The 24924-nt window shown below is 33.2% G+C and overlaps 2 protein-coding genes across 3 annotated transcripts in view; one reads left to right on the forward strand and one right to left on the reverse strand.

Annotated features, from left to right (window-relative positions):
- Positions 1 to 9703, reverse strand: part of apooa (apolipoprotein O, a) — a 31905-nt gene extending 22202 nt beyond the window's left edge. For both annotated transcript variants that reach the window (XM_056457260.1, XM_056457259.1), the window contains exons 1-2: positions 9616 to 9703; positions 3078 to 3182 (exon numbers count right to left, since the gene is read on the reverse strand). In XM_056457260.1, coding sequence (XP_056313235.1) covers positions 3078 to 3182; positions 9616 to 9624 — 114 coding nt within the window. In that variant the 5' untranslated portion in view covers positions 9625 to 9703. The remainder of the gene's footprint in view (positions 1 to 3077; positions 3183 to 9615) is intronic.
- Positions 9704 to 13434: 3731 nt separating this feature from the next.
- On the forward strand, positions 13435 to 24874 carry c5hxorf58 (chromosome 5 CXorf58 homolog). Its single transcript, XM_056457258.1, has 7 exons — positions 13435 to 13604; positions 16928 to 17022; positions 17692 to 17797; positions 19503 to 19619; positions 22333 to 22517; positions 23430 to 23529; positions 24463 to 24874. The coding sequence occupies exons 1-7, from the start codon at positions 13503 to 13505 to the stop codon at positions 24637 to 24639; spliced, it is 882 nt and encodes a 293-aa protein (XP_056313233.1). The 5' UTR covers positions 13435 to 13502; the 3' UTR covers positions 24640 to 24874.
- Positions 24875 to 24924: the final 50 nt, after the last annotated feature.

Here is a 24924-nt window from a genome sequence, read left to right on the forward strand (position 1 = left end):
CAGCACTGGATGCGAATCATTCATACTTTTAAAAGCGCGAAAGAGCGCTTGCTGTTGTATGTGTGCACGCCACGCTTAGACGAGCGGAGCATACACATCTAAAGTCATCTTAATGTGAGCGCTTTAATGGTCTAACACATGCACATTTGTGTCAGAGCACGGTGTTTAGTGATTATTCAGATTAACCCTCATATGTGTAATAAACAAACAAGTTGAGAATCAAAAGACATGTGAAAGTGAAACCATATCAGAGCCGCACTCTACTTAAAGAGACAGCGCGCAATATTCCTCCTGCCGCCTGTTTTTATTATGAATCAAACACTAAAAGGAGAAAATCCCTCACTGCTCTTGACTGAAGGACTTTTGTAGCTGAAGTTTTTTTCTTTAAGTGAAGATGCTTAAAGCACAGTTTAAACATAACAGATCTAATAACTCATTTCTAATAACTAGTTTCTTTTATCTTTGCTATGATGACATTATATTTTACTAGATATTCTTCAAGATACTAGTATTCAGATTAAAGTGACATTCAGTAACTTAAATTCAGCTTAGACTAATTAATTAGGCAAGTCATTGTATAACAGTAGTTTCTTCTGCAGACAATCAAAAATATATATTGTTTAAAGGGGCTAATAATACAGAGCTATTAAAATAAGTTTCAAAATATTTAAACCTACTTTTATTCTAGCTGAAATAAAACAAACAAGCCTTTCTCCAGAAGAAAAAATGTTATAGGAAATACTGTGAAAAAGTCCTCTGTTAAACATATATTGAGAAAATATTCATATATATATATATATAAAAAATTCACAGAAGGGCGAATAATTTTGACTTCAACTGATAATCGTTTTGAATAATCGTGATTACAATTATGACCAAAACAATCGTGATTATCTTGGTGATCTTGGTACAATATTTGATACCACATTAAAGTTCCAGCAGAATTCAGACGCTGTTGCTAAGAAAGTGCATCAGAGATTGTATGTGCTTAGAAAACTGAACTCTTTCTGTGTGGAAAAACGTTTACTGAGAACTTTTTATAACACTTATATCAAGAATTTATTAAGCTTTTCCTTTTTTATGTTGGTTCTCTTCACTTTCCGTTAGAGAGAAAAATCGACTTCAAAACTTAGTCAAGACTTGCTCCAAGATTATTGGTTTACCTCTGAAGAGTCTAGTGGAGTTACATGAACAGCAAGTATTAAGGAAAACTCAAAGTGTGATAAGAGATGACTCCCATCCTCTGAAGCCTTTTTTTGTTCTGTTGCCCTTTGGAAGAAGGTTAAGAAGCATTAAAGGGCACCTATGGTAAAAAATCTACTTTTCAAGCAGTTTGGACAGACATATGTGCATGTATGGTGTATAGACCGTCATATTGGGGTGATATAAGCACACCCAGTGCTTTTTTTTTCAATTTAACAACATAAAAAACGGTGGACCAATTGGTCCCCCCGCCCACCAATATTGATTGACAGGCGCGTCATCATATCCTCAGTTTGTTGATTCACGTCCGCCATTTTCAGCGTGAGTCGAAGCGATATCACTAAAGGAACACGCTAGCTCTATTTGTAGATGCAAGGCTCATTGGGCTCAACACAAGAGCAATATTCTCCACATTATCTCTCTAATCGGAATTATTGGTTGTATCTTTAGGTAGGTTTGCAAACATGTGTACTTCTCATTGAGTCTACCTTATACTTCAGCCGTTTGCATTTCTCGAGATCCCAGAAGCTCCCTGTGATCTTAACCGATCACAGGCAGACCGCTGCAGAAACCTATGTTTAGAATTCAAAAATGCGTGGCGCGACAATTCGGGACACTTCATGTATCTGCCGCGCCACAGAGAGTGTCTGGTGTGCCGTGTCGCGGCTTCGAGCGGCGCATCCGGTGCCTGAGTCAAAGTTAACTCAGTGTGTGTGGTTATTAGTCTCGGTGTACAAGCTCGGCACTTGAAACTAGCACACAGTTGGATGTAAAACTGTACAAAGACACAAATGATTTTGTATTCTCTGCTTGGTCTGTGTCAGACTTGTACATGTACGACTGAATGGTGATCCTCTCTCTCCTCCGCCTGCCTGTCAGACTGTTGCAAAAGCAGAGTGGGTGAGCTCATGGCCCCGCCCCCTTGTTACGTTGGCGGGAAGCCGAAACTAATTTACATGTGAAGCAACACACCCCTAAATCAGCGAGCTGTGGACACGCCCCCAACATGACACTTTTTAACACATTATAACAAAAAAATCTGAACTGTGTTTTAAACTGAACCTAAACTGGCACACTCAGAACCATAATATTAATATTAAATCATAAAAAAGAGGTCAACTATGTGCCCTTTAAATGTAGATTTCTAACATGTGTTTTTCCAAGATTTTTTTTTTTTTTTACTATTTTTGAAGTTATACATGAAGCATGCTGGATTGTTTTTTTGTTTTTTAACACTGTTTGTAAGTGATTTGTCTCTTTATGTGTTCGTTGTATCATGAAATGCTATTACCCTAATCTAATTGCCCCTGGTGGGATTAATAAAGTTGTTAAACTTAAACTTTATGATTTTTCCCATAATCGAGCAGCCCAACCTAACAGGACTTTAAAGGTACATATTAATACCTAAAAGGTACAAATATGTACCTCAAGGCCCGTGAAGTGCTTTGAAAAGGGCATTTTTTTATTCTATGTTTGAGCTCAAGTGCATCAAATGAAAAGCAAATGAGAAGGGGTGGGGCATGTCAGATACCAGAGAGCATTTGATTGGTCAAGATTTGATAAGAAACTGAAGTATGAGGTGATGTGAAAACAATTGCTGATCCATTTAGGCTGAAGTGACAAACTGTAAAAGCTTTACATGTTTATATCAGCTCCACATCTTCTAAATGAGTATTTGGTCACTGTTTTGTAGCATCGTAGCTAATAGATATCTAAAAAACTTTCACAAGACCTTTAAAAGGTTCAAAAGTGTACCCTAAAAGTGCTAATGTTCACCTGTGTGCTCCAAAAGTGCACTGCCCCAGTGACAGATTTGCACCTTTATTTCTGAGTGTGTACTTGTGTGTTTCTCCGCAGCTGATTTCAGACTTTACCTCCTCTACACTGAGTGTTGTTGTGGGTTTGTCATCAGCGGATGCTGCCAGCACTGAGGCTGAAAACAATCCCAGAGTTCCAGAGGCTCCAGCGACTCCTCCAGCCTATCAGAAGAGAGCGCCAACAAACCGGTCAGACAGAAAAATAACCTCATTATCAGAGTCTGTGCTCACTGTCAACACGGTTTAGTGTTTCCTGGTCAATAACGTACAGACACACACATTTACACACTTCAAGAACAGCATAATATAACACACTAACATATTATTTTTTTAAGATAAGTGGTTGCAAACAATTCAGCCCATATAAATAGTTTGCAGCCATTAAACAACCTTAAACAAACTCAGTAAATCCAATGAATAATGTTTTGAATTATTCATTGGATAAGTTGGCGGTTCATTCCGCTGTGGCGACAATGATATTGTGTCCCCAGATGTGTAAGCAATGGGTCAAAATTATAATTGGTCCCTAAAGCATTTACATTTTTAATACTTCCTCTTTATGGTCAGTGGACTGGATATTTACTTCGATTAGTGATACCTTAGTTTGAATAATTATCTATTTATATAAACGCCTAATGTGAAATCGTCAAATGTCTCTGTAGGTGTATGCTGCAATTGAAATCTCCCTGCGACGATAAATAAACTACATTGTAAAAATTGCTGGGTTCCATACAATTGATTCGTGTTGAGACAACATGAAGGAATTAAGTTAACTTATTAGTTTTTACAAATTTAAGTTAATTGAGCATTAAATATTTAAGTTATCCCCTTCAAAAAAAATGTGTTGTTTTGGCTCATTTTAAGTAAGTAGTTTGAAAAACAGCAAATGTCATTTTTTTGTAGCAAATTATTGTTGTTTATTTATTTTTTTTAATTTTATGTATTGTTCAAAATTGATATTAAAACATTGTTTCAGCTCATTTTAAATAGGTAGTTTGGAAAAAACAGCAAATGTAGATTTTTGAGTGTAGCTAATTATTGTTATTATTTATTGTTATTATATGTTGTTCATATTTGATCAAGAATTGTGTTGTTTCAGTTCATTTTAAATAAGTAGTTTAAAAAACAGCAAATGTAATTTTTTTAGGTAATTATTGTTATTGTTTATTTATTTTTTAATTATGTATTGTTTAAATTTTATATTAAAAATTTGTTTCAGTTCATTTTAAATAGGTAGTTTGGAAAAACAGCAAATGTAGATTTTTGAGTGTAGCTAATTATTGTTATTATTTATTTTTATTATATGTTGTTCAAATTTGATCAAGAATTGTGTTGTTTCAGCTCATTTTAAATTAGTTTAAAAAAACAGCAAATGTAATTTTTTTTGCTAATTATTGTTTTGTTTATTTATTTTTTAATTATGTATTGTTTAAATTTTATATTACAAAGTTTAGCTCATTATAAATAAGTAGTTAAAAAAACAGCAAATGTAGATTTTTGAGTGTAGCTAATTATTGTTATTATTTATTGTTATTATATGTTGTTTAAATTTGATCAAGAATTGTGTTGTTTCAGCTCATTTTAAATAAGTAGTTTAAAAAAACAGCAAATGTAATTTTTTTAGGTAATTATTGTTATTGTTTATTTATTTTTTAATTATGTATTGTTTAAATTTTATATTAAAAAGTTGTTTCAGCTCATTTTAAATAGGTAGTTTGAAAAAAAAACAGCAAATGTAATTTTTTTTGCTAATTGTTATTGTTTATTTATTTTTTAATTATGTATTGTTTAAATTTTATATTACAAAGTTTAGCTCATTTTAAATAAGTAGTTAAAAAACAGCAAATGTAGATTTTTGAGTGTAGCTAATTATTGTTATTATTTATTTTTATTATATGTTGTTCAAATTTGATCAAGAATTGTGTTGTTTCAGCTCATTTTAAATAAGTAGTTGGGAAAAAAACAGCAGATGTAGATTTTTGAGTGTAGCTAATTATTGTTATTATTTATTTTTATTATATGTTGTTTAAATTTGATCAAGAATTGTGTTGTTTCAGCTCATTTTAAATAAGTAGTTGGGAAAAAAACAGCAAAAGTAATTTTGTAGCTAATTCATTCATTCATTCATTTTCTTTTCGGCTTAGTCACTTTATTAATCCGGGGTCGCCACAGCGGAATGAACCGCCAGCTTATCCAGCACATGTTTTTCGCAGCGTATGCCCTTCCAGGTGTAGCTAATTATTGTTATGATTTATAACACTACTTATTACTTATAACTAACTTACTCAACACCTTAACCCTTTCGGATTTGAAGTGTAATGTAATAATGTGGACTTTTTGTAAAGCTGCATTGGAATTATAATTATTGTGAAAGGCGCTATACAAATAAATAGACTTGAATTGAATAGTCAAACACCCTCATACTGTCATTTTGAGGACATTCAAGGTCCACTGAGTTTGACTGCTAGCAACACAAGTGCAGGAGAAACTAGAGGTCAAATGATGTTCGTGTGGAGGAAAAGGGTTGAAGACACTCAAAGCGGTTATGTAACGCTGTTTACATCCCATTTCTGCTGTCCTTTACAAACAGATGATGCACAACATTGTTGGTCAATGGTGTGTTGAGTTTAAAAACCTCAATTGTTTTTGTTAACTGATGGTATGCTAAAATAAAAGATAAATAATAGATTTAATGTTGTCATGGCAAAACAAATAAACATAAAAAATTATAATAATGAAACTTTCAAAAATAATTTCATGAAATTATTAAAAATAAAAAGTAAATACAGCAACAATAATAATAATAATAATACTGAAACTTTTAAAAATAATTTGATGAAATTATTAAAAATAAAAAGTAAATACAACAACAATAATAATAATAATAATAATGAAACTTTTAAAAATAATTTGATGAAATTATTAAAAATAAAAAGTAAATACAACAACAATAACAACAACAGTAATAATAATAATAATAATAATAATAATGAAACTTTTAAAAATTATTTGATTAAATTATTAAAAATAAAAAGTAAATACAACAACAACAACAACAACAATAATAATAATAATGAAACTTTTAAAAATAATTTGATGAAATTATTAAAAATAAAAAGTAAATACAACAACAACAACAACAACAATAATAATAATAATGAAACTTTTAAAAATAATTTGATGAAATTATTAAAAATAAAAAGTAAATACAACAACAATAACAACAACAGTAATAATAATAATAATAATAATAATAATAATAATAATAATAATGAAACTTTTAAAAATAATTTGATGAAATTATTAAAAATAAAAAGTAAATACAAAAACAATAATAATAATAATAATAATAATGAAACTTTTAAAAATTATTTGATGAAATTATTAAAAATAAAAAGTAAATACAACAACAATAACAACAACAGTAATAATAATAATAATAATAATAATAATGAAACTTTTAAAAATTAATTGATTAAATTATTAAAAATAAAAAGTAAATACAACAACAACAACAACAACAATAATAATAATGAAACTTTTAAAAATAATTTGATGAAATTATTAAAAATAAAAAGTAAATACAACAACAACAACAACAACAATAATAATAATAATGAAACTTTTAAAAATAATTTGATGAAATTATTAAAAATAAAAAGTAAATACAACAACAATAACAACAACAGTAATAATAATAATAATAATAATAATGAAACTTTTAAAAATAATTTGATGAAATTATTAAAAATAAAAAGTAAATACAAAAACAATAATAATAATAATAATAATAATGAAACTTTTAAAAATTATTTGATGAAATTATTAAAAATAAAAAGTAAATACAACAACAATAACAACAACAGTAATAATAATAATAATAATAATGAAACTTTTAAAAATAATTTGATGAAATTATTAAAAATAAAAAGTAAATACAACAACAATAACAACAACAGTAATAATAATAATAATAATAATAATGAAACTTTTAAAAATAATTTGATGAAATTATTAAAAATAAAAAGTAAATACAAAAACAATAATAATAATAATAATAATAATGAAACTTTTAAAAATTATTTGATGAAATTATTAAAAATAAAAAGTAAATACAACAACAATAACAACAACAGTAATAATAATAATAATAATAATAATAATGAAACTTTTAAAAATAATTTGATGAAATTATTAAAAATAAAAAGTAAATACAACAACAACAACAACAATAATAATAATAATGAAACTTTTAAAAATAATTTGATGAAATTATTAAAAATAAAAAGTAAATACAACAACAATAATAATAATAATAATAATAATAATAATAATAATAATAATGAAACTTTTAAAAATAATTTGATGAAATTATTAAAAATAAAAAGTAAATACAACAACAACAATAATAATAATAATAATAATAATAATAATGAAACTTTTAAAAATAATTTGATGAAATTGTTAAAAATAAGTAAATATAATAATAACAATAATAATAATAATAATAATAATAATAAATTATAAATACATTTTTATTAGAAAATTATTTAAAAATAAAGTAAATGCAATAATAATAATATATTATTAATAATAATAATAAAAATTAAATATATGATAATATAATGATAATGAAAGTTTTTTTTAATAATTTTATTAAAGTATTAAAAACAAAAAAGTTAATACTAAATATTTTGTTAAAATAAAAAATGAATATTAACATTGAAATGTTGTAATGACAACTAAGTAGTAATAATATAACAACAATAAAAGTTGAATTATAAAAATTAAAACTACAAAATGTAAACAAAATAAACACAAAAGAGCATAAACTACTATTAAAAGGAAATCTTAAATAATATAAATGTAAAATATTCAGAAAACAATACAAACAGATTTACACACATTTCGAAACACATTTCTGATCCAATTCGAATGTTGACCATTTATACACAACCTGACAAAGTCTTGTCGCCTATCCAAGTTTTAGGAACAGCAATAATAACTTGACTTCTAGTTGATCATTTGGTATCAGGAGTGGCTTATATGAAAGGCAAAGGCCTCTAGATTACACTTATTTGAGCACAATAAAATATGATCATGTCTTGATTATGAATGATTTCATTAGGACAGTAAGGTCTGACTCTGCTTAGACTAAAGTCTTGTCACTGAACCTTCAATAATGTCCAGTATAGAATATGTGGTCATGCTGCAGTGGAAACAGAATGAATATTGTGTCTGACTCCATCATGAGCTTGGAGGACTGCATCCATACATCTCTGCAATGACTCAAATCACTGATTAATAAAGTCATCTGGAATGGCAAAGAAAGGGTTCTTGCAGGACTCCCAGAGTTCATCAAGATTCTGATTCATCTTCAACGCCTCCTCCATCTTACCCCTGACATGCTCAATAATGTTCATGTCTGGTGACTGGGCTGGCCAATCCTGGAGCACCTTGACCTTCTTTTGCTTTCAGGAGTTTTGATGTGGAGGCTGAAGTATGAGAAGGAGCGCTATCCTGCTGGAGAATTTGCCCTCTCCTGTGGTTTGTAATGTAATAGGCAGCACAAATGTCTTGATACCTCAGGCTGTTGATGCTACCATCCACTCTGCAGATCTCTCGCACACTCCCCATACTGAATGCAACCCCAAACCATGATTTCTCCTTCACCAAACTTGACTGATTTCTGTAAAAATCTTGGCTCCATGAGGGTTCCAGTAAGTCTTCGGCAGTATTTGTGATGATTGGGATGTAGTTCAACAGATTATTCATGGGAAAAATGATCAACTAGAAGTCAAGTTATTAGTTGTTGCTCTTACAACTGGGATCCACAACAAGACTTTTGTCAGGTAGTGTATATATATTGATATATTTATTGATAAATTTGCATATATACAGTCAACATTCGAAGTGGATCAATAATGTTTTTTCCAAATTTTTATAAGACAAGAACTGTTTATAATACTTTATAGAGGAATTTTAACATTTTTAACGAATTTATAAGTAAAATAATTATTATTTAGTGTTGAATGTTGTCTTTAGGATTTGCTGGTGTTTTGTTGCCATCTAGTGGTCAGTTTTGAAAACGCACCTGAGCGCTGACCTGCCGCCACTCAACGGTTCACAAAATGTGGATTAATTTGAATAATAAACACTATAACGTTTAAATAAGTGATTTTATAAACTTTAATTCCACCCTACATCTCTATTATAAGCAGTGGAACAGTAAATAAAGCCAAAATCAGAATTTAACAATAACTGCCGGTACAATAATCGCATTAAATAAAATCGCGCTAGTTTTATATATAACGAACACACTCACTCCATAGACTTACAGACGTCTGAAATATTACATAGCATACTATTTTAAAACAAACACATAAAATATTTAAAGTAATTTAATATCTTCTGCAGTGTCCTTGTTGTTTCCTGCTCAAAATAAACGCTCCGCTTTATAATAGAATCAACTGAAGTTGCTTTAGGTGCGTATTTAATGCTGAATTTAGCGCGATTGTGATTATTATGTGTGTTTTAGTAGGACTACAATGACGAAGGAAAACTCTGCGCCTCTGCTGAAGTTTGTATTTCTCACCTTGTACATTTTCTTCAGCCTTCAGGATTCTTCTTCTACGCTTCTGAGCGGCTGCGGTCAGACGGTAATGCGCATGCGCCACCTATAGTCCAACTAGGGGTAAAGCCAAGAGCTTAGAATCATTCTATGCTCTTTGGTAAAGTCTAGAAGGGATACAGCTGCGGATCCGCACATTAATACTGCATATTTTTGTGACACTGTATAACAATAATTCATATTTTTACATTTGTTTTAGCGTTGGAATAGGGGTAGACGTTAATAAAATACAAATGATGGGTAATTTAATAATTAATATGAATAATACTCTGTATAATTGCTGTTTTTACATTATTTTCCCTTCTGAGAAAACAGCTTAAATCAGCCTAGACTGGTTGGCTGGTTTTAGCTGGTCGATCAGCCTGGTGTTAGAGGGGTTTTGTCCATTTCCAGGCTGGTTTCCAGCCGTTTCCAAAATGACCAGCTAAAACCAGCTTGACCAGGTGGTTTAAGCTGGACATAGCTGGCTTTGGCTGAGCTCCCAGCCTGGCTAGGCTGGTCAAACTGGTTTTAGCTGGTTATCTCCCAGCCTGACCAGTTAAGATGGTGCTGGAAATGGCTGGAAACCAGCCTGGAAATGGCCAAAACCCCTCTAAAACCAGGCTGGTCGACCAGCTAAAACCAGCCAACCAGCCTAGGCTGGTTTAAGCTGTTTTTTTAGAAGGGGTGAGGGTTACATTTAGGGTTGGGGTCAGGGTAGACATTAATAAACTATGATTAATGGTAATGTAATAAATATTATCAATAATACTCTGTATAATTACTGTTTTTAGATTACTGGGATGGTTGTGTTTAGGGTTTGGGTTGGGGTAGACATTAATAAACTATGATTAATGGTAATTTAATAAATATTATCAATAATACTCTGTATAATTACTGTTTTTAGATTACTGTGATGGTTGTGTTTAGGGTTGGGGTCAGGGTAGACATTAATAAACTATGATTAATGGTAATGTAATAAATATTATCAATAATACTCTGTATAATTACTGTTTTTAGATTACTGGGATGGTTGTGTTTAGGGTTTGGGTTGGGGTAGACATTAATAAACTATGATTAATGGTAATTTAATAAATATTATGAATAATACTCTGTATAATTACTGTTTTTAGATTACTGTGATGGTTGTGTTTAGGGTTGGGGTCAGGGTAGACATTAATAAACTATGATTAATGGTAATGTAATAAATATTATCAATAATACTCTGTATAATTACTGTTTTTAGATTACTGGGATGGTTGTGTTTAGGGTTTGGGTTGGGGTAGACATTAATAAACTATGATTAATGGTAATTTAATAAATATTATGAATAATACTCTGTATAATTACTGTTTTTAGATTACTGTGATGGTTGTGTTTAGGGTTGGGGTCAGGGTAGACATTAATAAACTATGATTAATGGTAATTTAATAAATATTATGAATAATACTCTGTATAATTACTGTTTTTAGATTACTGTGATGGTTGTGTTTAGGGTTGGGGTCGGGGTAGACATTAATAAACTATAATTAATGAATAATTTAATTAATAATATGAATAATACTCAGTAAAACAGTTTTTACATTACTGTGATGGGTAACATACATCTAACTGCATTCATTAGATTCACTGGAAATATTGTTTACTCTAGTTTAAAAGTAAAGTTCGTAGACAAACTTTATGGTGCCTTGAGAAAACCTTGTCTGAAAGTTTGAAGTCGTTTTAAAGTTGAAATAATTTAAGTCATTTTTAAGTTTAAGTTTTAAATAGTTGGCATAGATAGATAACTACACATGTTAGCATGTTTCTAGTATGGATTGGCATGCTTCTTACAAGGCGGTTGATAGGGGTTCTAAGCGGTTGCTAAGGTGTTGCTAAGTGGTTGCTAGGGTGTTCTAAATGGTTGCTAGGGTGGTGCTAAGGTGTTCTGAGTGGTTGCTAGGCGTTGCTAAGGTGTTGCTAGGCAGTTGCTCGGGTGTTCCAGGTAGTTGCTAAGGTGTTGCTAGGCAGTTGCAAGTTGTTGTTATGCGGTTGCTAGGGTGTTCTGAGTAGTTGCTAAGGCATTGCTAGAGTGTTTTTGTGGTTGCTAATGTAATCCCGCCGGTCCTACCCGCTTCGAGCTGGTACCTTCCGCATGGGAGTCGGGTGCTCTACCAAGGAGGCTAAAGACCATGGCCTCTAGCGTCTGTCGCTAGAACACCTTTAGAGGTCAGAGGAGTGAGGTTTACCTGCACAGCACTTACTAGCTGGCCTCATTACACTAATATGTCGATAGGTCGTTGCTAGGGTGATCTTGGTTACTTGGTGGTTGCTAGGCAGTTGCTAAGGTGGTCTAGGTCATTGCTAAGGTGTTGCTAGGTGGTTGCTAGGGTGTTCTGAGTAGTTGCTAGGCAATTGCTAACATAAATTAGCACGGTTCTAGTATGAATTAGCATGTTGCTAGCATGTTTCTAGCATAAACTAGCATGTTGTTAGCATGAATTTAGAATTTATTAATTTAACAGCTGGAAGGGCATCCGCAGCGTAAAACATATGCTGGATAAATTGGCGGTTCATTCCGCTGTGGCGACCCCAGATTAATAAAGGGACTAAGCCAAAAAGAGAATTAAAAAATTATAACAAACTGACTAAAATTGTAAAATGACATGAGACAAATCAATTTAAATTAACAAAAGCGTCACACTTTATAATGAGGTTTCATTAGTTAGTTAATGCATTTACTAACATGAGCTTAATACTTAGCAATAATTACTTATACAATATAATAATAATCAACAATCAAATTATGTGCAATAGATAAATCATTTACTATCTGAGTTTAATTTATTTACAATAATTTGTGTAACACAAGTAGCCCATATTTGTGAGTGTGGGGTTATGTGTGTTTTAATGGTCCTTTAATGGTCTTTTTCGTTAGAATATAAATATTAAGAATATATATCAAGTATTTATTCAAGTAGAAGTCAGAATTATTAGCCCCCCTGAATTATTAGCCCCGCTGTTTATTTTTTTCCCCAATTTCTGTTTAACGGAGAGAAGATTTTTTCAACACATTTCTAATCATAATAGTTTTAATAACTCATCTCTAATAACTGATTTATTTTATCTTTGCCATGATGACAGTAAATAATATTAGACTAGATATTCTTCAAGACACTTCTATACAGCTTAAAGTGACATTTAAAGGCTTAACTAGGTTAATTAGGTTAACTAGGCAAGTTAGGCTAATTCGTCAAGTTATTGTATAATGATGGTTTGTACTGTAGACTATCAGAAAAATATATAGCTTAAAGGGGCTAATAATATTGACTTAAAATGATGTTTAAAAAGTTAAAAACTGGTTTTATTCAAGTTGAAATAAAACAAATAAGACTTTCTCCAGAAGAACAAATATTATCAGACACTGTGAAAATATTTCCTTGCTCTGTTAAACATAATTTAAGAAATATTTAAAAAAGAAACAAAATCAAAGGGAGGCTAATAATTCTGACTTCAACTGTATATAATTATTAATAATTGCATAAAATCCCTTTAATCGCTTTTTACTAGTCTCAAATATCATTTCGCGCCATTGATTTGTTTCTTTAATCCCTACATTATTTACGTATGTATATATTTTTCATTATATTTCTTTTCAATCTTGACGAGAAAAGCTTTCATAGCGGAAATAAATGTATTTTATATTTCCCTCTGTTGTTTTTAACCTTTCGTTGGTTTCTTAGCAACCACAAGACTCAACGGAAGTTTTGTTTTGTCAGTCAGCAGAAGCACGCGACTGTTATAAGAGAGCTCAGTGGCGTTTGACACTTTATAAAGCTGCTAACGTTTGAGGATACATTGCTAATATGCTAAATTTTTCTTTGTGATTCAGAATGCAGAGTTATGAGGATTGTGCCAGAAAAATACAGGCGTGTTGGAGATCATTCAGAGACAGACGACTCTTCAAACTCCTGATGAACACTGTGCGATCAGCTGTAAGTTCACAACCATCAGCAATATGACATTTTAGATAGTGTTTATTATTATTTGCAAACTGAAATGACTAATTAACCAAAATAATCGTGGAAATAGTTAAATTATATATTCTAGTGAAGGCCAAGAAGGAAGAAAATAATAATAATAAAATAAAAAAATCATGTTCATATAGACCAGGGGTGTCCAAGCTTGGTCCTGGAGGGCCGGTGTCCTGGAGAGTTTAGCTCCAACCCTAATCAATCACGCCTGAACCAGCTAATCAAGCTCTTACCAGATATACTAGAAACTTCCTGCAGGTGTGTTGAAGCAAGTTGGAGATAAACTCTCCAGGACACCGGCCCTCCAGGACCGAGTTTGGACATACCTGATATAGACCATTTCAATATGGTCATGTCATTGGCACTGGAACATTTCCTGCTTGTTATCATATTTCATAACTGTAACAAGAGGCAACTCAATCATAACTCAATGATAAAACAGCTATCATAATACACATATTGATAAAGAGTATTATGATAGCTGTTTATCATTGAGATCACCTCTTTTTGGGTTCTCGGAAGCTTTAGAAATTAAAAATGTCAAACAGGAAATACGTTGGGACCACAGTTTTTGTTTACATCTCTCAAAATGGTCTTGTGCATTTGATAAACCTACAGTATATATACACACACACACACAATTCCTCATTAAATGCAATTAAATTTAGCCTACTGTAAAACTGAAAATATATTGTCTTCAGTATATATTCAGAAATATTTTGGGATATTTTCAGGTTTAAAAATATATTGTTTTAAACAGCATTTATTTAAAATATATTTTGAAAAGGCGACACGGTGGTGCAGTAGTTAGCACTGACTTTCAGCAATAAAGTCGCTGGTTCGAGTCCCGGCTGTTTTCCCCGTGTTGGCGTGGGTTTGCTCCGGGTGCTCCGGTTTCCCCCACAGTCCAAATCAATCAATCAATCTATCAATCTATCTATCTATCTATCTATCTATCTATCTATCTATCTATCTATCTATCTATCTATCTGTCTGTCTGTCTGTCTGTCTGTCTGTCTGTCTGTCTGTCTGTCTGTCTGTCTGTCTGTCTGTCGTTCTATCTATCTATCTATCTATCTATCTATCTATCTATCTATCTATCTATCTATCTATCTATCTATCTATCTATCGTTCTATCGTTCTATCGTTCTATCTATCTATCTATCTATCTATCTATCTATCTATCTATCTATCTATCTATCTATCTATCTATCTATCTATCTATCTATCTATCGATCGTTCTATCTGTCTGCCTGTCTGTCTGTCTGTCTGTCTGTCTGTCTGTCTGTCTGTCTATCGTTCTATCTATCTATCTATCTATCTATCTATCTATCTATCTATCTATCTATCTATCTATCTATCTATCTATCGTTCTATCTATCTATCTATCGTTCTATCGTTCTATCTATCTATCTATCGTTCTATCTATCTATCTATCGTTCTATCGTTCTATCGTTCTATCTATCGTTCTATCTATGTTGAATTTGCTGTAATTATATGTTTAAACCCTAAATATTGAGGGAAAATTATTTGTTTTATTTTATTCCATTTTAACATTTATAAGTCTTAACTTGTTTTGATTAAAGTTTGATGAAAATTGAAACGTTGATATAATATTTGTAGGTGTCGATAAAATAGAGTTTAAATATTATAATTTTATTCAATTTTATGATTAAAAATCAAAGTTTAAACATTGATATAATGTTTGTAGATGTAGACATAATGGAGATTAAACTTTAGTATTGTGCTGTAAAGAAAATAAAAACACATCTGAAATACATACACTCACTGGCCACTTTATTAGGTACACCTTACTACTACCAGGTTGGACCCTCTTTTGCCTTCAGAATTTCCTTAATCATTTGTGGCAAAGATTCAACAAGCTACTGGAAATATTCCTCATAGAGATTTTGGTCTATATTGTCATGAGAGCATCACACAGTTGCTGCAGATTTGTCGGCTGCACATCCATGATGCCAATCTTCCAATCCACCACATTCCAAAGGTGCTCTATTGGATTGAGAATTGGTGACTGTGGAGGCCATTTGAGTACAGTAAACTCATTGTCATGTTCAAGAAACCCAGTGTGGTCTTCTGCTGCTGTAACCCATCCGCCTCAAGGTTAAACATGTTGTGTGTTCAGAGATGCTCTTCTGCAGACCTCGGTTGTATCGAGTGGTTATTTGAGTTACTGTTGCCTTTCTATCAGCTGGAACCAGTCTGGCCATTCTCCTCTGACCTCTTTGCGCCCACAGAACTGCCGCTCACTGGATATTTTCTCTTTTTCAGACCATTCTCTGTAAACCCTAGAGATGGTTGTGCGTGAAAATCCCAGTAGATCAGCAGTTTCTGAAATACTCAGACCAGCCTGTCTGACACCAAGAACCATGTTTTGCTCAAAGTCACTTAAATCCCCTTTCTTCCCCATTCTGATGCTCGCTTTGAACTGCAGCAGATCGTCTTGACCATGTCTACATGCCTAAAGCTGCGGTCACACTAATGTTTGAGCTTGCGAAATTCTGTCGTGCGGTGCTGCGAAAAGGGGCAGGATTAAACAAGATGATTAGACATTGAAAAATGCGAGAGATTTCTCCATGTTTTACATTTCTGTCCAGAGAGGTCATGTTTTGATCCTCGATTGGTCTCACGCAGTCAAGTGATGCGATTTCGCAGGTCAGAGTTCACCAAGCTTGAACTTTGCACCGCAGCGACATGCAAAACTTGACGCATGACCTTGCGTTTCCGGTCTGACGCATTCGCGTACGTAAGAATGGAAGTCTTTGGGGAGAAAAGTGTGACCGCAGCTTAAATGCATTGAGTTGCTGCCATGTGATTGGCTGATTAGAAATTTGCGTTAACGGGCAGTTGGACAGGTGTTCCTATTTACTATTTACTGTGACCTTTTATGTGAAGCTGCTTTGACACAATCTACATTGTATAAGCGCTATACAAATAAAGGTGAATTGAATTGAATTGAATTGAATTGAATTGAATTGAAGTGTACCTAGTAAAGTGAGTGTACCTAATAGTATATAAGTATTTAAAGTATCAAAAAATAAATAATTGCTGATTTTATTTAAAATGCAGTAAATATGCACCTAAACATGTCAACTTTTGCTATTTTTACAGTGTAAACACGACTTATTCTGCCCACCAGTTCCTCAGGCCCCATTTCTTTTACAGAAAAACAGCACATTTATTAGATATAAAATTGATTTTTCCTCATTACATTCCTGTCAGCACTTTTCCTGCAGTAATTTTAGTGGTGTGTGTGTTTGTCTCAGGAACAGTGTCTGGCTTCAGCAGTTCTGCGTCAGCTCAGTCCTAAAGAAGCCGAACTCCTGAAAGACCCCAGTCTGAAGTGCAAACTCAGATTCAGGTAGATGTTCTTCACACAACAATTAAGCGGCGCATTTAAAACAGAGTAAAGCTGCGGTCACACTTGACTTTTCCTTCCATAGACTTCCATTCATACGCACGCGAATGCGTCAGACCAGAAACGCGGGGTCATGCGTTAAGTTTCGCAGGTTGCTGCGGTGCAAAGTTCAAGCTTGGTGAACTCTGACCTGCGAAATCGCATCATTTGACTGCGTGAGACCCATCGAGGATCAAAACAGGACCTCTCTGGACAGAAATTTAAAACATGGAGCAATCGCTCGCTTTTTTAATGTCTAATCATCTTGTTTAATCCCGCCCATTTTCGCAGCGCCGCACGACAGAATTTCGCACACACAAAGCCCGGTGTGACCGTAGCATCAATGTGTCACAGATAAATTGTCAAATTAAGTTCAACATCTCTTTAATGATTGGTGCTTATCAGTCGACAGGTCGGGGTCAACATGTCAATCACATGAGATGGCAAACCACACCCATCCAATCACAACCAGGGACAAAGTCAAGCCCCGCCCACATTTGTTTTTGTTTTTAAAAGTCCATCATGACTGATTTAATGTTGATTTAATGTTTGTGTGAAATTAATCCACTCTGAGAAAAAAATACTGGAGTAAAATTACATCTATAAAATAATATATTTTGAATTTCTCTTCAGATTTGCAGGTCCTCGGTTTCCACCTTTACTTGTGTTCAAGATCTTTCACACTGGAGGAGGAAGACATTATTTATCAGGGGAAAAAGTCCTCACTTCCTCCAGTCAGGTCAGGATTGTTGGTTTAAGCATCACTGAGAAACTATAATTATTTGTTTATTATTGGGCAGCGCGGTGGCTCAGTGGTTAGCACTGTTGCCTCACAGGAAGAAGGTCGCTGGTTTGAATCCTGGCTGGACCAGTTGGCATTTCTGTGTGCATGTTCTCCTCATGTTGGTGTGGGTTTCCTCCGGGTGCTTTGGTTTCCCCCACAGTCCAAACACATGCACTATAGGGGAATTGATTAACTAAATTGGCCGTAGTGTATAATGTGTGTGTGAATGTGTATGTATGGTTGTTTCCCAGTGCTGGGTTGCAGCTGGAAGGGCATCTGCTGCGTAAGCACACGCTGGAATGGTTGGCGGTTCATTCTAGTGTGGCAACTCTGATAAATAAGGGACTAAGCTGAAGGAAAATGAATAAATTTATAATAAAAATATTAATAATAATAATTATTATTATTAAATGAGTTTTTATTAATATGTAAAATACTTATTTTTATATTAGCTGTTTTAAAATTTTTATCCAGTTTTTAAAATGTAATTTTCTTTTTTGTTAATTTGTTTTATTTTTATTTTTTAATTCCAGTTTTTCTATATATTATTTCATGTAATAAAATAAGCATGGAGTTTTTATGGTTTTAGTTTGATTATTAGTTAAGTATAACGTCCCTGTTCTAATTGTGGACCAGATCCATTTCTTTATACCACTTATATATATGAAAAATACACATGAATTTATTTTCGGGAGTTTAATTTTAAGTTTAGTGTCAGTAAAGGCAAGGCAAGTTTATTTATATAGCACATTTCACATTATATAGTACGTCGGTAATTCGAAGGGCTTTACATAAACAATAATAAAAGAAACATAAAACAAATAAAAAAAAAACAGAAAATTAATCTAAAAACAGGTTTAAAAGAAATCATATAAATAAAAAGATAACGTGATCTGTCAGACGTAGCACAGTGCTCATTTAATAACTGCACAGCTAAACAGATTGAATGCATAAAAAATAATGTCTCTAATATCCCTGGGCTGATTTAGGATTAGATCCATATTTTAATACTTCCTAGTTTTTACAAAAGAAAAATCTGTTCAATATGAGGGGAAAATGAGCATGAACAAAGTAATGGTTTTGTTTTTAGTTTTAGTTAAGTTTATTATCACTAATATAACAGTAATATTCAGCTATGTATAATAATGTCTCATTTAAGTATAATATAAGACCCATGTGGCGACGCAGTGGCGGAAAAGGTAGTGCTGTCGCCTCACAGCAAGAAGGTTGCTGGTTCGAGCCACGGCTGGGTCAGTTGGCGTTTCTGTGTGGAGTTTGCATGTTCTCCCTGCGTTTGCGTGGGTTTCCTCCGGGTGCTCCAGTTTCCCCCACAGTCCAAAGACATGCGGTACAGCTGAATTGGGTAAGCTAAAATTTTCCGTTGTGAATGAGTGTGTGTGAGTGAGTGTGTATGGATGTTTCCCAGAGATGGGTTGCAGCTGGAAGGGCATTCTCTGCGTAAAACATGTGCTGGATAAGTTGGCGGTTCATTCCACTGTGGCGACCCCTGATTAATAAAGGGACTAAGCCAAAAAGACAATGAATGAATGAATAAGACCCATGTTTTATACTTCCTAGATTTATACTTCCTAGAAAAATGACTATAAGGGAAAAAATGCATTCATGTTAATTGTTGCACAACGCATGCTTCCATCAACAGGCCACAGCAGACTCCTGCAGGATGATGGGAAATCGAGTGTTTATGGATCTCATTTCAGCAGATGAAATTCACAGAGTTGAACCTCAAGATGTGATCTGCGTGAGAGACCATGTGCAGGTGAAGGAAAGTTTCCATTTCTATGAACTAACCATGCATTTGTGTTGTTATTTTACTCCCAAGTTTTTTAATTGTTGTGTGTATTTTCATTTATTTTATTTATTATTATTTCGTTTATTTTTTTGTATCAGTTGGCTTTATATTTGAAAAAAGTAAAAGTAATGCAAGGCAACGAACGGTAACGTACAGCAATGGTTCTCAAACTTTTAAACCAGGGACCCCCAATGTAGGATCGTCAAGAACTCAAGACCCCCCCACTACCAAACCATATACAAACAATAAAAATAACCTTTTTTTAAGCTGTTCACAATATTTTAACTATATTTACTATACATTACAGGGCTCGAAATTAACATTTTGCTTGGTTGTACTGGTGCTCTCAACTTAAAAAATGTAGGCGCACCGGTCAAAATTTAGTGGCACTATTACTACAAGTTTTATTTTTAGTTATTTTCATAACAGACTTGAAGCCAATGGAAGTCTTTTATCCAATCTTCGAAAAACGTAGATGGTGGATTAACATTCACCACATGATCAGTAATCAGATGTGCCATTATTTGTAGCTTTAGGTGTTTCTAAGACAAAATCTGTCAGTGTTTTCATTCTCTCATCTTCAGCGCGTTACATTTTCGCGGTTGTAGCTCCTGTCATCTGAAGGCAGAAGGCGTTGACTGAGTGATTGACAGCTGATTTTAGCCAATCCATTCTTGTTCAGTTCTAAGAGCAGTGGGCCAATAAGAAGAGCGCGAAGGCGGGGCAAGCGTTGCAGGCTTTTTTACTGTGGCGAGTTGACATGACAACAGTTTTAAACTGTTCCTGAGCGCTGCGTTTCAAGTACAAAGATGCATTCTGCCTGAATGTGTCCTAAATGCTTTGTGAATTTATCAGTAATATCTTTTTAAAAATCTGAAAATATTAGCTTTCACTTGTAATACTGAAAAATATATATTATAATCACTGAAAATTACACAATTTTTAAATCACTCTCGCAACCACTTGAAATTATCCTGCAGGGGTCGCGACCCCCAGTTTGAGAGCCACTGATGTACAGAGGTGTGAAAACATGGAATGAATTGCCAACGACATTACATTTCTTTTAAAGGTGCCATAAAATGAAAATAACGTTTTTTTAGATGTTAGTATCAGTATTATTCATTTTTAAGAAGCTAGTGTGCTCTAAAACAGTGACAAAATTCACATTTAGAAGATTTAGAACTGTTAAAAATATGTAAAGCTTGTAGCTTATTACCTCTGCCCAAATGGACCAACGGTTTTATTCAGGTCAACTCACTACAGTTTCACAGATTGGTCTTCTGACCAATCAAAAGCTTTCTAGTATCTGACATGCCCCGCCCCTTTTAAGATGCTTCTCATTGGTGTGCTTGCACTCAAACCCTCTCACTGACAGAACTGTGATGAACAAAACACTATTGGCTGTTTTTTTTTTTTAAAGGGGAGGAGCTACACTATGTCCGTATCGTGTTTAAATGCATATTTCAAAGCACGGGTGACACGGTGGCGCAGTGGGTATCGCCTCACAGCAAGAAGGTCGCTGGTTCAAGACATTTCTGTGTGGAGTTTGCATGTTTTCGCCGTGTTGGCGTGGGGTTTCCTCTGGGTGCTCCGGTTTCCCCTACAAGTCCAAAGACATGTGGTATAAGTAAATTGGGTGAGCTAAAAATTATCCGTAGTGTGGATGTTTTCCAGTGATGGGTTGCAGTTGGAAGGGCATCTGCTGCATAAAACATGTGCTGGATAAGTTGGCGGGTCATTCCACTGTGGCAACCCCAGATTAATAAAGGGACTAAGCGGAAAAGATAATGAATGAATGAATGTATTGTTTCTATAATTATGGTTTAATGTAAACTTGTTTTTGTTTGGTTGTGGTATTGGTGTCTATTTTTGTGGTTCAGTGTACATTTTTCCTTTTTTGGTTTTGCCATTTGTTACTGTTGTTTTAATAAAATTATTTATTTTTTTGTATTAATAATGATTTTATGTAAATTTGTCATTTTATTAGTTGAACCCCAGGAAGAACAACCACTATTTGATTTATTCCTTTTTATTTTTGCTCCAGCCTTGTACACTGCCGGTCAGAAGTTTGGGGTCAATGAGTTTTTTTAAAGGTTTTAAAATAAGCTTCTCCTGCACACCAAGGCTGCATTTATTTAATCAAAAATACAGTACAAATTGTAAAATTGTGAAATGTTTTTGCAAAATAACTGTTCAAAAGTAGTTTATCATTTAATTAATAATTTATTCCAGTGATTTTAATGATGAATTTTCAGCTTCATTACTCCAGTCTTCAGTCACATGATCCTTCAGAAATCACTCTAATATTAGTTATTATTATTATTATTATTATTATTACTATTATTATTATTATTATTATTAATGGTATTAGTAATAAAAACAATAATGATTTGAGTAATAATTTCATTTGAAACTACACACAATAAGAAAGCAGATATTTACAATTATAATAAATATTTAACAATTAGTTTTTTTTACATTTAATAATTGCCGCCTTGATGAACGGAATAAATAAATAAAATAAATATTTAAAATAAATATTCTTTAAAGTAAATAAATAAACTGACCCCAAACTTTTGACCGACAGTGTGTATGTTGAGCACTTTGAGCAATTTTTCTGTGATTAATGTGCTTTATTAATACAATTTACTTACTTACTGATTTGTTTCCTGCCATTCAGTATAACAGTCATCTGGATGAGCTTCCTGCATGTTTGGGAGGAAGGGAAAACGGATGGCGGTTTCTGTCTCTGAAGGTTTTGTCCCGGGACATCACTCTCAGAAAGAGATTAAAACCAGGAATAAGAGGTTTTAGTGCAGGACGGCTGAATCCATCTCATTTTGCCGGACAGCAGCTCTCACACAGGTATTTCAGTATTTCATTATCTATCAACACTTGAGCTGAATCTGTTGATGTATTCGTTTTCATATTTGTATGATCTCCATCTGCTAATAAACCGAATATGTTTATTGTTTTGATCTTGTGTTTCAAAATGATAAATAAATAATGGTCACACTTTATAATTAATGTTAGAAAATGCATTTATTAACTTGAATACTTGTAAAGCATTTATTAATCATTGTTTAACATTTACCAATGCGTTATCAACATCCAAATTCATGCTAGTTAACATTAGTTAATGTATCGTGAGTTAACATGAACTAATGATGAACATTAACAAATACTGCAATAATAAATGTATTGTTCATTATTTGTTCATGTTAATAAATAAATTAACTAATGTTAACCAGCACTACCTTGTGTAAAATGTTACCTAAATAATAGTAATAGAAAATATTGTACAAAATTTACATTTACTTATTTAGCAGAGGCTTTTATCCAAAGCAACTTATAAATGAGGATAAAAAAAGCACTTCAAATCATCAGAGTTGCAGTATATAAATACTATTAAGTCTAATTTATTCAATTTATTTATTTATATATATATATATTTTAGTATTTTTATTTATTGATTTGTATTATTTTTAATTTATATACACTCTTTGGGGGGCTGAATAATGACTTGTAAAGCTTGATTTTGTTCATATTTATGAAGTTTGCATTATTGCATCCTGATATATTCCCATTTATAACTGTGCAGCTGCTTTGAAACAAACTATACTGTATGAAGCTCTCTAGAAATACATTTGGCTTGAGTAGTTTCAAATCTAACAAACCAACTGCTCAGTTAAAGTACAATATTTCTCAAATTCAGTTACACAAAACTCTTTAAACTCGTGCTTAACATATATCTGATGTGTCCTTCTTACGCTACAGAAGTTCTCAGACTTCCTCACGATGCTCAAGACATGCTAAAAACACTGCAGCCCGCAAGAGACGCCTCTACAAAGGAGAGTCTCTGAAGGAGACTAAAAAAGTACGTTTTGATTTCTATATGCCTTTAAGATGTGATTTATTGATTGTTTTATTAACTGTATAAAATATCTAAACATGTAAGGAATAATTGAAGATTTTTTATAGAATCATTAGTGAAATAATGCACATATTAATCATTCAATTATTCTGCTTATACAGCGGTTCCCACAGCTGCTCCACTGTTCAGATGTTGTATTTCAGACATTTGTAATTTAGGGTGGGGCTTTCAGTCCTTTAGGGCGGGGCTATCTGTCATTTGGGGTGGGCCTATTTTTTTTAGGGCGGGGCTATCAGTCATTAACGGTGGAGCTATCTGTCCTTTAGGGCGGGGCTGTCAGTCCTTTTGGGCAGAGCTATCAGTCCTTTTGAGCGGGGCTATTAGCCATTTAGGGCGGAGCTATCAGCCATTTAGGGTGGGCCTATCAGTCCTTAAGGGGCGGAGCTTTTAGTCCTTTAGGGCAGAGCTATCAGTCATTTAGGTTGGGGCTATCGATCTTTTAGGGGGGCTATCAGTTCTTTAGGGTGGGGGTATCAATCCTTTAGGGTGGAGCTTTCAGTCCTTTAGGATGGGGCTGTTAGTGTGTGTCTTCTGTCTGATCTGAATTCGTCTATTTGTCAATCTTTCTCCATTTTTTAGCAACACCCATCTTTTAACAATCCAATCGGTTCCCAAAGTATGAAATCATGAACAGCCCTACGTTTTTTTTCTAATTTCAGGTCCGTTTCAAGTGGATGTACGACATGATAGAAAAAAAGACAATCTTAACTTTAAATGAAAGATAAATTTCATAATTACAAAGAACAGCATGTAAAGAGATCCAGATTTTTAAAGTAAAAAACAGAAATAGTATTTATTATAAATGCACATGCTGTCGAAATGAAATCATTTATTTTAATTTAATTACTTTAAATTGACCAAACTATCCAATTTCAGGTCTCAGATGATGAACATGGCATGAAGAAAGAGAAAGGGTTGGAGAAATGGGACATCATAGTTTTACCCTCTGTGGAGACTGAAGACAATGCCGACAGCTCATCTCAGTCTGAATGGGAGGATGAGGCAGAGAAACTGTGCATCTGGTCAAAACAGCTTAATATAGATGCTATTTAAACACATGCATTCATGTGGACGGAGAAACTGGGCTGAAGGCCCTACATACAGCATATGTTGAGCGTTTCTGAATCTGCTGCCTCTTTTGCTCGATTCCACCTTATATGTACATCCATCTCTCAAAAGACATCCATCTCAGAACAAATGGATGTGCTGTGCTACATTTTTACAACTCATAATTCATAAATTCTCATGAAAAAAAAATGTATGCAATGAGTTGCAAATAGACATGCATTATCAGAAAAAAACAAGAGTCCCATGTTAAAAATAAAACCTATTTCTCTA

Source organism: Danio aesculapii, chromosome 5 (assembly GCF_903798145.1).
Source record: "Danio aesculapii chromosome 5, fDanAes4.1, whole genome shotgun sequence".
Taxonomy (NCBI): domain Eukaryota; kingdom Metazoa; phylum Chordata; class Actinopteri; order Cypriniformes; family Danionidae; genus Danio; species Danio aesculapii.